This window comes from Python bivittatus, unplaced genomic scaffold, assembly GCF_059951505.1.
Source record: "Python bivittatus isolate LINGU-HERP-01145 unplaced genomic scaffold, Pbiv_v1 ctg000340_np1212, whole genome shotgun sequence".
NCBI classification, from domain to species: domain Eukaryota; kingdom Metazoa; phylum Chordata; class Lepidosauria; order Squamata; family Pythonidae; genus Python; species Python bivittatus.
Window position 1 is genome coordinate 25,337,088 of NW_028277056.1, and position 15,714 is coordinate 25,352,801.

Genomic DNA, 15,714 nt, shown 5'->3' on the forward strand with positions numbered 1-15,714 from the left:
TCCGCTTGGTATCATCTGTCCAGCCCGGCGCGCCTCTGAGACCCAGCCCAAGAAACAACAACAAGAGAACAGGAATAAGAAATCATGGGGGCGGAGGGGAACCGGGGAAGTCAACGCTCTGCAGACAGTCCACCTGAAGTTTTATTATTTTGATTTTCCAACCCCAAGAAATTCCGCTTCCATCCAGGCCGTGCGGACCGCGCGCATCGAGAGAACGGTGGGAACCCCAACGTCAGGATAGGCAGATTTCTTCTCCCAGCAGCAGGCAAGAGATCTCTATGGAGATCCCAGGTTGCCACGGGAGCTGCCCTCCGCATGCAAGCGGCAGGGCGGGCGACCGCCGGCTCTAACTGGCCGTTCCCAACAGACGCGGGCGGCTTGAAAGTAATTAGAGCGCACGCCGAGGTGCCGGCGGACAGGGCGGTGCGGCGGCGTCGAGCGCTGATTGGCTGCCGGCTATATAGGCTGGGACGGGAGGCCGGAGGGGTTGCGTTGAGTCCTTGCTTGGCCCCGTTTGTTCCGCTGGGAGGGGAAAGGAATCCTGTGAACGCCCTTCGCTACAGGTGGGGAGGAGAGCAGCGAGGAGCGGCGGGGTTATTGCAACAGGAATGGGTGACTATGGCAAGGTCCTTGGGGGTTTCTTCCAAGGGCGTTTCCTTTGGGAGAATAACCGAACGGCGATGGGGAAGGAAGGATCAGAGCTTGGGGCGAACGTCTCCTGCCCGCCTCTTTAGTTTGTCTGGAGTTGTAGTTTCAACAGAACAAGACATCCTGCACCCTTGTTTCCCCGGCCCTTATTGTGATGCGGAGCTTGGGAGAAGTAGTTCTGCTTTTGGGATCATTTCTTCACCAGTTCACCATAGCAGAAGATCGTGCGATTTATTCAAATTCTTGTTCTGGAATACTTAAAGAATTGTTATTTACCCCAGAGCATGTTTGTATGCTCCCAAATGTCTTAATTAGTAGTAACATCCACTAAGGGAGCTGGATATGCCTTCTAGGTAAGGTAGTGGCTGGATTTATGCAGTGTTGTAATCATGATTTGGCAAATAAGCTGCATTGACAAGGCTCAAAGATTGTAGTAAATTATTCATGATGTTTACATACTCAACCAAGACAACCACATTGTAGCCTTGTGGTGCATGAATATAGCCCGAGTATCATGAGTTTTGACTTGTTTTCTTGGGAGAGATTCATAGGGACTTGGTTCTATGGATGTAGCGGTATTTATATAACACACTGAATTGTAAGCTAGCCAACCATATATTTATTTACTGTAGTGTGTGAACTCAGCCTATTTAGTTAGGTACTGGATTACCATCTTGCAAATTCAAAGTATTGGGTTAATTGAGTAGATTAGAGATAAGTATGTCATGGAAGTACAGCCATGTGTTCCTATAAGATTTTGAACTATATGCTGCTTCAGCCAATCTAAGTCCATGGCTTTCAAATGATGAAACTGGCCTGGGGGAACAGTATTAATGCTATCATTACAGTCTTCTTTCAAAAGCTTACTGGCTTTGAGGATGGTCAGAGGTAGGGAGGTATGATAACCCAGTTCTAATATTTGAAAGGTTAATATGTAAGTGGAGTGGGCTACTAGCTGGATTCATTGTTGATGTGCAGTTTCTCATTGTGCAGATATCTGGCTTTGGGGGAGTGCTGTTGAGACCCTGTGGAGGTAGCTATGCTCACAGAAAGCAATGTGAATATTATGTCACATGTTTGAAGGTGTTCACTTGCATGTGCTAAGCCAGAGAATGGTAAGTTGATTTGAAAATAAAATTAGTGTGTTTTTGTATTTTTTTTTTTCCAGTATCAGCTGCTGATCTGCAGGAAATGTACCACGGCAACAAGGATGATGAGATGGTACGAGCTGGACTTCGGGATGCCCTGCCGCGTCCAGTTGTACCCCATGCCAGTCAGAATCTCCAGCACAGAGTTGTTCTTGGGGAGCTGAATGAAAATGGACAGTGTCTGAGGCCCTCTGCCCAGGTAAATTGGAGAGCTTTTTGGATAATGAGCTACTTAGGTGACTGAGCTGAATATATTAAGGGAACAGAATGGTGACTCAGTGCTTCTGCTTTAGTTCTCAGTAGAACTTCCCCAAATGTGTTCAACTTCACTTCTCAGAGTAGGAAGTCTAACTCATGCAGATGATCTCAAGGTGGGGAAGCCTCCCTTAGCACTACTGGCTGTGCTGTTGTGTTCTGGACCAGCTGAAGCTTTTGAATGCTCTTCAGGGACGTACTACACATTGCAGTAGTAATCAGATTACTAAGGCAGGAGTGACCATAAGCAGTGCCTCCCAATCTATGAAAGGGTGCCACTGGTACCCAAGATGTATTTGTGCAAAAGTTCATTTAGCCATGGCTCTCACCTTCTTTTTGAGCTGGAGCTGTGAGTCCAGGAGATTCTCAGATTACACTCTGATTGGACGGGTGTAATACCAGCCAGAGTTAAAGAGGGCAAATCACAAGATATGGGGTGCCCTAAAACCCACAGCTACTTAGTCTTGCCAGGGTTGAGCTGAAGCTGGGTCATTCCTATCCAGCCCCGTACAGACTCCAGGCACTGAGGAGCACCTCCACAGCATCACTTGGCCCAAAGCAGAAATGAACAACTGAGTATCATCAGCATACTGATGACACTTGATCCCATGCCAATGGATGACCTCCCCCAGCAGTTTCATGTAGATGTTAAATAGGAGTGGGGAGAAAGTCAAGCCCTGTAACACCCTACAAAGCCGAGACCTAGGGCCAGACCTCCCACCACCACCACTGGCTGGAACGGGCCTTGGAAAGATCGGAACTACTAAAGAACTGTGCCTCCCACTCCCAGCCCCCTCAGCCAGACCAGAAAGATACCATGATTGATGGTGTTGAAAGCTGAGCCCCCAGAGGTCATCCACAAGCATGATCAATGCCATCTTGGTACTACATCCTGACCTGAAACCCAGCTGTAATGGGTCCAGATAATCTGCTTCCTCCAGAGCCTTTCGAAGCTGTAGGCCTATCACCTTCTCACAAAAGGAAAAGTTGGAGGCTGAATGAAAATTGTCCAGTACTTCCAGTTCTAGTAATGTCTTTGTGAGAAGGGGTGAGATCAGCACCTCCTTTAGGGCACATGGAACCATCCCCTTTTCCAAAGAAGCATTTATAACTGCTTGGAGCCAGCTACATGTGACCTTCCAGAAGGTCCTGATCAGTCAGGAAGGACATGGATCTAACACACTCATGGCAGAACTCAACAATCCAAGTATCCTGTCCACTTCTTCAGGAGTAACTGGGTCAAACTTACCTCAGATAACCAGACAAGACCCAGATTATGCCATTCTGGGGGTGGTTTACTGGTTGCTGGAAATAAATCCTCTTAAATAGAAGAAGCTCAAAGTGTCCCAAGCATAGTATTGCTCTTTGAACTTTGTAATGTTAATTAAAATATCAAGGTTTTTCTTTTTTAGGGTTCTCTTTTCTTATTAAAGTAACAGAATATAATTAAATCATCATCCATTTCCTATCTTGAAGTTTCTTAAATTACAGTGGTACCTCGGGTTACGAACTTAATCCGTTCCGTGACTCTGGTCGCAACCCGAATTGGTCGCAACCCGAAGCAAATTTCCCTTGCTGACAAGCACACCAAAAACCTTCCAAAACGCCACAAAACATACCACAAGCCTCACCAAACGTCTCCTTGCTACCGCGATCTCGCCCACAGGAAGCCACGACCGCGTGGCAGCAGGGAAAATGGACGCGGATCTGGTTCGTAACCCGAGGCGGAGTTCGCGAACCGAGGTAAATTTTTGCAGCCGGAGCTGGTCGTAACCCGAAAAGTTCGTTAACAGAGGCGTTCGTAACCTGAGGTACCACTGTATTCTGTTAGCTTCGCCATTGATATTCTTGGTTCAGATTGCCCAAATTATCCTAGATGGCTATAACTTAAATAAATTCTTTCCATTTCATTTAGAAATATTTAATAGTTTCTGTCAAAAAAAGAATTCCAGCCTCATTTAGCAGAATTATTGACAAGCAGTTTCTGTGGTGTCAAGGTTCTGCATATTTTTGGCATCTTGATAAATGAGGTGGTTATTCCTAAAATACCATGAAAACCTGAAACAACTAGGTATCCTGCAAATAAGTTAGTTGAATGAGAAATCTGTAAACTAAGAGTGCTTGAATTGCTAGTGAACAGTTCAGCTTTACATGCTACTGAGTAATCTGACATTCCTATAATATACATACATAATACTTGGGTCCAATGATAGTCAAAGTATTAAGGGACTGGCTGGTGTGGGTCTTCTGGGCTGTGTGGCCGTGTTCTGGAAGTAAACTTCCAGAACACAGCCACACAGCCCGGAAAACCCACACCAGCCATCGTATGCCGGCCGTGAAAGCCTTCGACAATATATTAAGGGACTGCTAAAGAGCATTGGAATGTAGGGCTAGTTGAAATGTATGTGCTCTTTAAATGGAAAGACTCCACTTTTTAACCTCATTTACTAAAACTTCAGGATTGAGAGAAATTGGCTGTAGTCATACACTATTTCTTTATTCATATTGCTGGATTTAGAAGTTGCCTCATTCTTAGATTATTCTGGGTGGCTTACAGTTTAAAAATAACCATAAAATGAAAAGAGAAAATAAATATGTACATCTGGAGAAAACAAACCCAAACAGCAGAAAAGGAAAACCAACAGGGCTCAGTGACCGCACGAATCCTGACTTTTGGAACAGCTGCAACATGGGAACCATACAGGCCTGGGTGGCGGGGTTGGGGGTGGGGAGTTGTTTCAGAAGGCAGGTGCCAAAACCAATGAAATCACATAACTTTATACAATGTATGAACCCAGCCAATTGTGATGGGTCAATGATTTCATGATGTTGTCTACTTCAGTTGGACTAGAAACACTTGCTGGGTATTAGTGCTTACTTCGCCACTTCTGTCCTATAAGGAAGTGTTATTTTCCTCTGTAACATATATAAAAATAGCAAGCGTCATGTATATGTGTGTTTGGGAGGACAGTTTCTCTACACTCTGGATTTCTAACTCTTCAGGCTGGCTTCTGTTTTCTCAGTGAACCTTAGAAGATGCATATAGTTATTCTCTGGGTTTGTGTGAGAGAGATAAGACATTAACCCTGTCTGAATATTGAGGGAACTGTACATAGCATAGAAAGAAATGTAAACAGTGGGGTCAAAAGACTGCATTTAAATGCAAAGCCAAAATGTACAGAAGAGCAATAGCCGTTAATATCTGTGTATAATATATGAGATTTTCATATAAATATCTTAGGTCATTTCTCTGGTACTTCATGGCTTTCAGGTCCTGATTTGTGTGTGTGCCTGCCTGACTGGCAGGAGGTTAATTCATCTTTGGTTGAGGGAATTCTGCATCCAGCCTTGAAATAGGTGGTGGTGCATTCTCCTTAAGAAACTATTGCTTGATTTGGCTATTCTAGATCATTACTGCCTTTCTCCAACCCTTTTTTAGGGACAGTTGTTGAGAATGTGGTGGGGCTGCAGCTCTACATCTCCATTCCAGACTGTGCAGGGGATGTGGTAGAGGACTTGACCTGGTGCATGGAGGCTGTTGGATGGAAAAAAACAAACTCAAACTTAAATCCTGCAGTACAGAGTAGTTGTGGACTTTAAAGTTGACTGATTTCAGAAATAGTTCATCTTTAGTTCTGGATGGGATTATAGTTCTCATTCTCAACTGATACATAACTTGAGAGTCTTCTCAGATTTGTGACTCTTGCTAGAACAGCAGGGGGAAGTCACTGCCAAGAAATCTTTTGTGCAGTTACATCTTATGTATCAGTTGTTGCCATTCCTGGAATGGGAGGTTTTGTTCACAGTCATTCATGCCCTTGCAATTCACTGTACCTGGGGCTATCCTTGAAGACCATTCAGAAGCTTCAGAAAGTGCCACATGTGGTGGGTATACCAAGGCTTCTTGACGTGATACCACTACAACAGGAGCTATCTTGGCTGATGGTTAGATTTTGGGTAAAATTCAGGGAGCTGGTTGTCACTTTTAAAGCTCTGTGTGGTTAAGATATTTCAAAGACTGCCTACTTCAGATTGAATCCAGATACTCAAGACTGTCCCATCTTTATTAAGCTTTCAAAGAGAACTATGAAAACATAGCTCTTTCAGGCAGCATTCAGTGATAAGAGGGGAAATTATATTACTTCTGGGTGTAGGCACGTTTTGTTGGATATTATTTTATTTGTGGCATTTAAAAAATGGATTTAACCTTACTTTGTAATTGGTTATTGTAAGCCACTCAGATAAACTGTAGTGAGTAAATAAATAAACCTAGCCATACTGATTGTTCCGACAACTGATTTCCTTCTGTTCTTATGCAGTCATAATTTGAGGAATCTTTAGTATCCATCTCTACTTCATCTGGAAGAAGTATTTAGCATTTTCCTGTGACTCAGCATCAGAATTGAAAGAATGTGTTCATTTCCTAGATCACAGTGGTCCAGCCTATGATCTAAACTAATTATTCCTGATCTTGGGCTGGTGGAATTTGAGTTGTGATTCCCATTATAGGCATGCAGCATGACCCAGAGTCAATGATGATAAGAGTTGTAGTCCAACCACATTTAAAGCCCAAGGCTGATCTGAATAATGTTGCTTTTATTTTTTTATACAGAACTATAGTGATTCTTTTTCAGGGACCTTCTGTAATGAGACAACTCCCTGGATCTGAAAATGTTTTTCCTATGACTGGCAAATGTCTGTTGCCAGTCTGTGTGTCATCCAAGAAAAGCTTTACTGTTTACGTAGATGAAGTGGAAGAGAGAAGCAAATATAACTTTATAGCTACAGAAGAAGTGGAAACTAGTATGTGCGAAACTGAGACCAGTATAATAAAGCCTAACCTTCATCTACTGTTGAACTTAAGTACAGGTAACTAATCATTAATTCAATAGGGCAAAGTTTTTAACATCTTGTATTATATGCTTCCTATTATGAAAGCAAACAATATTTGAATGTTAAGGAGCGCTTTTTGAATATCTTGCTGATCTAGTGTCTCCAATGTTGGTGGATAAGTCACTGCAAAATGAAGATTGTGAGGGTAATGAACTGGACATCATGAGTATTGATGAATATGCAGAAGATATTCATAATTATTTAAGAGATGCGGAAGTAAGTAAAAAATTTAACAGGCTTGCTAGAATATCGTCCTGTAGATTGTGGCCATGTAACATGTATTCTCCATGAACTCCAATCTTTTTTTAATGAATCTGTCTCTTAAACTTTAACTTGGGGAATGCTTCCTTCTTGTGTAATCTTCCTAGAAAATGCTTCCCATTCTATTAGAGTGTGGCGAATGCATATAACTTACATCTGAACAGCTTTAGGATTGATGCTATTGATTTTGCATTCCATAACTTACTAGTAATGGCTACTAAATGGGAGTACATTTCAGCTCTGTTGTTTGCATAGCATTATACAGGTAGTCCTTGAGTTACAACCATTAATTCAGCAGCCATTTGAAGTTACAATGGTGCTGAAAAGGGAGTCCCAGCACCCCTGTGGTCATGGATCATGATCTAGGTGCTTGGCAACCCGTTTGCACTTACAACTAGATGCCAAGTGCCCTACAATCACATGATCGCCATTGCAACCTTCACTGCTGGCTTCCACCAAGCAAAGTCAATGGAAAGCCAGCAAGGAAGGTCTCAAGTTGCTGGGGTAAGTCTCCCCACATCCGGCCTTTCTTCGCTCATACGCACTGCACCCTCCTCCCCCCCTTCACTTGCATACACCCTGCACCCTCTTTCCTCGGCCTCCCTGCCATCACACACACGCACATGTATACCCCACACCCTCTTTCAAAAGCCTCCCTGTGATCACACAGACGCATGCACATACCCTGTGCCCTCTTTCCACAGCCTCCCTGCACTCACATGTGTACCCTCGCGCCCTCTTTCCACAGTCTCCCTGAGATCACACACACCTACCCCGTACCCTCTTTCCTTGGCCTCCATATGATCACGTGCACCCCATGCCCTCATTTCCTGCCTTTCTGAGCTTGTGCTGCACCAAGCACCCCCTCCCCTCAACTCATACACAGCCTGCACCAGGCCTCCCCACCCTTCTGTGACACCTCCACACTCCTTACTTGGGACTCCCTCTGCTTCCTGCTTAACGACCCATGCATCTTTGGTTTTGATGACAACCGGACTGCCTGGATTGACGTCACTAAGCAATGCAGTCACGTGACATCGCCCTTTACGACCACTTCGCTTAGCGATGGCAATCCTGGTCCCAACTGGAGTTGTAACTCGAGAACTCCCTTTGTGCACTGCTTTCTATCTCTGTGCAGATTTCAGTTTCTGCCTACTTGTGAATGATTCTGTGGGCTAGTGGTTTTGAGAGACAGTTCTTTCTCTGTACCATTATGAGTTCTTTTCTTTTTCTTTCTCCGTAGTAAGGTGATGTTTGTCTTGCAATTTAAATTACATGTATCTGGAAACAAACAGATTCCGATTAGCAGAGCACATTGGTCGGCAACTCTTTTATTTTCAATATGCCACAGTGCTTCTGTGGCTGTGCTAGAGATGGCTCCATGTTGGTTCAAATAGTTAAATTAAATTTGGATAGTTTAATTAAAATTAAACTACCCGGTTTAATTTTAGAAGAACACAAGAAACCATTAGTCCTACACCAAATGTGGTTATAATAAGATTTTCTGGACCTGAATTGGGTACTAAGCCGTGAGAAAACCTACCTCTCTTAAAACAAAGACTGTTAGGCTTCCCAGAAGCATCTTTGTCAAACCATTGTGCATCCTCCTGTTCTATGGTAAATATGATTGGCTGCATCTTACCTTAAAGGCAACACTTTTATATCTGCAGTCCTCCAAAAGTGTTGGCCTACTACTCCCAGAATTTCCACTTAGTATAATTTCTGCCTCATTTTATCATTTTAATTATCATACAATGTTTTTAATATTTGGGGTAATTTGCAAATTCAAAAGTTGAACATAGTGGCAATGCTTTGAGCCATCCCTATAAACAGCAAATCTGTTGTCCATTTTGAGATTTCCAGAGAAGAACCCTAGCACCCCAAAATGCTTTTTCAATCTTAGCTCACTGGCTCCATACATTATTACTAAGACAATTCATACCTTATGTGACACGTGACCACTATCTTTGTGGCTTTGCACAAATAACACAAAAATATGGGGGATAGCAAACACTTTAGAAGATCATGTGGAATTTGACAAGTTGTAGCAATGGAGGGGAACCAAGAACAATTTCAACACAGACAAATACAAAGTTCTGTACTTGGGTAGGAAAAAGCAATAGCAAGTCTGTAGGATGAGGAGAACCTACTGGATACTAATACATATAAAAAAGTAATTGGTTGTCTTGGTGGGTCACAAGCTGAACATGACCCAACTATGTGATGGAGCTTCAAAAAAGCAGATGCAGTCCTAGTTTCCAAATGTATCAACAGAAGTATCCTGTCCAGATCAAGAGAAGTCATCGTTTCTCTCTTCTGCGTTGGTCAGATCACAATTAGAACACTATGCCCATCAGCACATTTTAGGAAGGACATTGACAGTCTGAATGTGTCTACAGAAGAGCAACCAAGATGATGAAGGGCCTGGAAGGAAAAAAAATTAAGGATTGGAATTGCTGGATATGTTTAACCTGTAGAATAGAAAGTTGCAAGGAGACATAATGGCTGCTTCCAAGTATGTTAAGTTTGTCATGGACAAGATGAGACAGAATTATTCAGAGTTGTTCCAGAAGACACAGCAAGAAATGGAGTTAAATTACAAGGAAATAGGCATGAGGAAAAAATGTCCTAATGGTAAGAAGGGTGGAATATATTGCCTTGGGAGGTGGCGGACACTGTTAGTGGAGGTGTTTAGAGAGAGGCTGGATGGTCCTATGTTGGGGATGTTATAGTGGTGGATTTCTGTTCTGGGCAGAGGACTGAACTACACAAACACCTAGGTTCCCTCCAACCTTTATGTTCTATGATTAGTAATGATCACAAACTATTTTAGATATAGCGGTGCAGAGAGCCACAATTGTACCTCTCCCTAAACCAGGATTGTTTTTTTTTTTTTTTCATCCAATGCAAATGTCTTTAAGAAATGCCCCTAACTTGTAAGGAGAGAGAGAGGAGTAAACTTATTTCTTGCCCAATGGCTCCATTAGCCAGCATTCTTGGAACATTCACCAATAACTTTCCTCAGAGAATATGGTCAGTGTTCTCACATATTAGGTCACAGAGTCTAACTCTGCTTTATTGAATGCCACAGTTGGCTGACATCATTTAACACATTAAACTAAAGCTAAACAAGACATATTATGGCTTAGTGCAATGTGTGTAGATGAAACGTTCCCTCTGCTTATTCTAAGGCTAAACCCTTTCTGTGTAGGTGAGATATAGACCCAGACCATGCTACATGAGGAAGCAGCCAGATATAACCTCAGGGATGCGTGCCATCTTAGTGGACTGGCTAGCAGAAGTTGGCGAAGAATACAAGCTTCAGACAGAGACGTTGTACCTTGCTGTGAACTACTTAGACAGATTTCTTTCTTGCATGTCTGTCCTCAGAGGAAAATTGCAACTTGTAGGAACAGCAGCAATTCTCCTAGCTGCGTAAGTATGCTTACACAAAAGACAACCTTTGGCAGATGGCTCTTCCTTTGGATTGTTTGTCAGGGTGATAGAAATGGCTGAAAAAATACAACAAAGCAAGCATTAGTACTCCTAGTTTGGCTCCACATTTTTCCCAACCTCCATTTCCAGCTTTTACTGTTCTGCCCCAAGGTTTAAAACATCAGTTTTAGAGGGATTGACTTCTTTGGGTTCATGTTCAAAATGCTTTCATATCCCTCTTATGAAAGCATTTTGAACATCTCAGCCTGTCTGGCAAGCAGGAAGACTACATTCAGAACACACCCTACCTGTCCTATACTATGCTGGAGATAAAATCTGAAATTGGATCGTCATTTTGGGTCTACACCCACCTTGACCTTTACCTTACATAACCACACAATGATTTCAACAAGTCCTTGGGGCAGGATTAAAAGAAAAGCTATTTTGAATGCCTATTAGCAGGCATATTTCCTACTTCACTGTTCCTTGCATTTCTGCAAACGCCTAGAAAACATGTTAGCCTGGCCTGGCAGGCAAGTCTGTAAGAATTTAATATCAAATTCCCTAGCTTGTCTGTGTTTATAACAATCCCCTAATATTCAATAAGATTAGCGGACACATTAATATATTTGTTATATATGCTACTTAGGTATTAATATATGACAGGCTAATACATGTATGCCCATAAAAAAATGTAAAAAGGAGTCATGAATAAAAAGCTTTTGAGGATGGGGATAATGAGGTGAGCAAATGGAGTTGAGTGCAAGATTTTAGCTGGTATGCATGATTGGATGACAGTAGCTCTAAATGGCGAACGTACTGAATTGGGAGAGCTAGGTTCTAGTCCATCCTCAGCCATAGAAGCTCACTGGGTAACTTTGGGCTAGTCATGCTCTCAGCCCAACCTACCTCATAGGGTTGTTGTTAGGAAAAATATGTTGAGGGAACTCTGTGTGTATCACCTTGAACTCCTAAATGAAAGGCAGGATTTAAATCAAATTAGTCAATGAATAGAAGTAAGAACTGCTCTGTAATGAAAATGTAGTTGAGCTATCTAAAGATTATGGTGCTGACTCTGAGTGGTAGTCATGGATTAATAGGATGAAAACACACCTGATATATAATGAAATTTTCTATACCATTCCTTTTCCCAGGAAATATGAAGAAATCTATCCCCCAGAAGTAGAAGAATTTGTGTACATAACAGATGACACTTATTCCAAAAAGCAACTGTTACGAATGGAACATCTGCTTCTTAAAGTACTTGCTTTTGATTTAACTGTGCCAACAGTCAATCAGTTCCTCCTTCAGTACTTACAAAGACATGGTGTAAGTCTTAAGACAGAGAATTTTGCAAGGGTAAGTTCTTTGCTTTAAAGATTATGCTTTGTCTTGTAGACATTTAAAGGACATCTAGACCACAAAACAAATATCCACCTATCTGCACTATGATATCTGCTTTCGAGACATATTTAGTCTGTGATGTTGATATTACAGTTTTTAAGTACAAACTGATACTTCAGTAGAATTTCTGTTTAGGTGTGCTGTATCTGATCAACAGAGTTTATCTTGGCATTTCTAAAACAGATGAGATTTGTGTTACTGAGAGGAGAGGTGTGCAAACTGAGGATCCAGAACTACACATTTGCACCCAGTCTCAAAGCCTTGGCTCTGAGAACTCTTCCCAGAATTGTTACTGAACTATAAACTCTTCACGTTACAGAAGATGGAATTGTCACAAGGAATATCATAGTAACTGTATTGAATTAATTTAATTTAAACTGAAATCAAATTTGATTTGCTGGGGTTTCAATCCAAACACATCTAATTATTGTTCTACCCCTGCCCACTTATTGGAGATGATTCCTATTATTCCATTGGTACAAAATATTTCGTATCTCTGCCTTGGGATAATCTGGAAGAAGTGGGAAAGTGGGGCAGACCCAGAGTAGTGAGAATTGTCCCCTTCTCTGTTCCCACCCCAGGGATGAGTGGGGGAGGGACAAGAATACCATTTGCAAAAATACAAACAAATTTCTTGCAGAAGTCACTGAAGGTAGGCGGAGAGCCATATGAAATAAAGTGATATCATTCAATAAAAATAAAAGTAGTCAAGGATAGTACAACTATGCAAATATAGAATTGAGAAAATGTTGAAAGGAAGTACTTCCCTTCCATAGTTTAGAAAGCAGAATGATCAGCATTACTTTGTAAGCAACAGGCAACCAAAGGATGGTAAAGGCTTGTTAACTTGTTCAGCTGAGCAGAAAACTCCGTGTAAATATGCCAAACTATTGGTAATATTGATATTAAAAGGTGAACTTCTTACATCTCTGCTAATGTTCCTCCCTTAAAAAGTGCCCTGTTCTTTTAGTACGTAGCAGAATTGAGTCTCCTTGAAGCAGATCCATTCCTGAAGTACCTGCCCTCACAAATGGCAGCAGCTGCTTATTGTCTAGCAAACTATACTGTGAACCGGCATTTCTGGGTAAGCTGGATTTTTTTAATATTAAAGGAGGATGAATATGGCTGGGCGTTCTTCAAGAATGAAGTACGAACAATAAGAAGGTTTCTTACATCTGCCTTAGCTGTGTCTTTTTTTCTTTTTCTTTTTTTTTAGCAACTAGCTTAGAAATGAAAAGATCAGTACTACAACAAAACAGTTTCCAATGTTTGTCACTTAGGCGATGCCTCTAAAAAGCATGTTTACAGATTTTAGCTCCAGCTCAATAGCTGTTTATTTCAGCACTGCAGGCTTTGTCCTGGCACCTCCTTCAATATTTTATCTCAAACTAGGCAGATGTGAATTTGTCATTGCTGGAATGTGGTGAGGTAAAGCCTGGGGGTAGCAGTTTTTTCCAAAGCAGTCATAGCAACTCTGTTGTGGGTTGCTTCGGTTTTGAATCATAGGAATACTCCCATTATGAAGAGCAAAGACTCCAAAAATCTCTGGGGGACCTGCCCAGAAATTTCCTTCCAGACACATTTTTAAAAAAAATCAAATTATAATGTTTAAAGCAATGGAGGGAATGATTAAATATAGAAGAGTTATATGAACTGCATTTAACTAATTGGATGACATGTGAATCCAATTGAGATGAGAAGTTAAATTTAGTTTTTGTTTACTTGTCTTCACTTCTCTCTTTTTGGAGCACAAAACTCAGCCTACCATCCAAAGCCCCATCAAGCAGGATAATATGGTAGCAGTTGACCAAAGTTTCATAATTGTAAATGGGGTACATAATGTGAGTGATGATCTTTGCTCCCACTTTGCTCTCCAAAACTGAGCAAAGCTTTTTACCTATTCAAGCAGTCTGAATTGATTTCTTTCAGTATCCCTATATAATGTTTAAGATTAAGGCTGCTGAGTTGAGCAAAGTGTGTCCTAACTTGATAGCTGACTCAGCATAAGTTTCTTTCCAGGTTCTTTCTGGTCTCTCTGAATTTATTTATAGTACTGAAGCTCTAACTCTGTCTTCTCCTGAGCAGCCAGAAACACTTGCTGCTTTCACTGGATACTCGCTGAGTGAGATTGTGCCGTGCCTAAGTGACCTGCACAAAGCATGCCTCGATGCGCCTCATCGACAGCAGCAAGCAATAAGGGAGAAATACAAGCTGACTAAGTAAGTTCTTGGGTCAGCAGCTGCATCTTGTCCTCCTAACCTCCATGTCACCTCATAATGCCGAATTTGGAACGATGGGAGCAAATTAGTACAATTCAAAAACTGGAGAGGGGGAGACATGAGCTTGCCTTTGCAACAGTGTGCAGTGTTGTTGGGCCAAAGATCTCATCGTCCGTCGTCATGGGCTATACATAGCCAACATGATAGGAGTTGGAGTTCTTATGTTGCTTGTTCCATCCATTCAGACTGATAACACTGAGCAGACTGTATATATCCATTCCGCACAGTATATGTGTGATAGATTCAAATATATAAATTTTTGTTTTGTTAAAGTTGTTGTCTTTCTGTTGATAGGGGATCACTAATTATTCAAGGCAATAAAATTCCCCCATGATATGCTTACTGAATATACCTTTGGGGTACATTACTTACTGCTGTTCATACACTTTCAAATTAGTTATAGGAATCTGAAAAATTGCTCTAATGAATGACTTCTTTCTTGAGCATTCTCCAAATGATACATATTCAAAATACAGCACCTTTTTAAACAGTAGATAAATATCTTAAAACAATATAATAAGCATCAGTTCCTAAGATATATAATTCTTACAGACAGTATATAATTTGGGAGTGACAGAATACCCACAATTCACAAACATAGATCTTCCAACATTTATTCCAGTGTGGAATTCCTAATGGTGTTCATATTTGAATCTGAAGCTGCAGCCCTGTGTCCAAAAGGTACTTTGCCCCCACAGTGGCACCTGTCTGCAACAAAGCCATGTGTTTTCCTGGGATTGTGGGTCTGCTGGGAAAAGATGCAGCTGCTTTAAAGTGGTTCATACAGGTGCTACGATTGTATTTCTGGGTGGTCTGATGCATATTTTAGAGAAGGAAAATGATGGGCCGCACAGTCTTAGTTTCTGAAATCAAACCACTGATCTAGGGCATTTGAACTTAGAGACGGTCAAGGTCAACCTGGGGTCGGTAATAAGTGGCTTCCTTCCTTTACAGATACATGCAAGTATCCCTCCTGGAGCCACCAACTGTCCTACCTCTACATTGAACTGCAGCATGCCCATAAAAACAGAGAAGCTGAAGCACTTGCCTCCTGATCAATAGAGTTGATCTGGCCAATTTGTTATTTTTATAGGGCACTGCAGGTCACGTGTCTAATCTGCTGCTAAAACGATTTTTAGATGAACTTCTATTCTATAGCTGTATTGTGTATTACAAGGACTCAGTACTGTAGTTTTTATCATAAACTAAAGGCACTTTTAATAAACATCTTCATCTTCAAAAGAAGAAACTTTGTTAGTAGCTGTGTGTGTCTCCTTTGCTTTTGAACAGTCAATTTGAAACAGCTGTGAAAAACTGATCATTAAATTTGCCAATAAAATGAAAACTGGGACTGTGTCTTAGGGAGAAATGGTGGAGGAAGACTTTGAGTT

The 15,714-nt window shown here is 41.5% G+C and overlaps 1 protein-coding gene across 1 annotated transcript; it reads left to right on the forward strand.

Moving 5' to 3' along the window:
• The first annotated feature begins 1,839 nt into the window (after positions 1–1,839).
• CCNA1 (cyclin A1) lies at positions 1,840–15,329 on the forward strand. The gene is made up of 8 exons (XM_007440150.2): positions 1,840–1,995; positions 6,686–6,920; positions 7,042–7,160; positions 10,417–10,640; positions 11,795–11,999; positions 13,015–13,128; positions 14,130–14,263; positions 15,278–15,329. Exons 1-8 carry the CDS (start codon positions 1,840–1,842, stop codon positions 15,327–15,329), a joined length of 1,239 nt encoding a protein of 412 aa, XP_007440212.2.
• Positions 15,330–15,714: the final 385 nt, after the last annotated feature.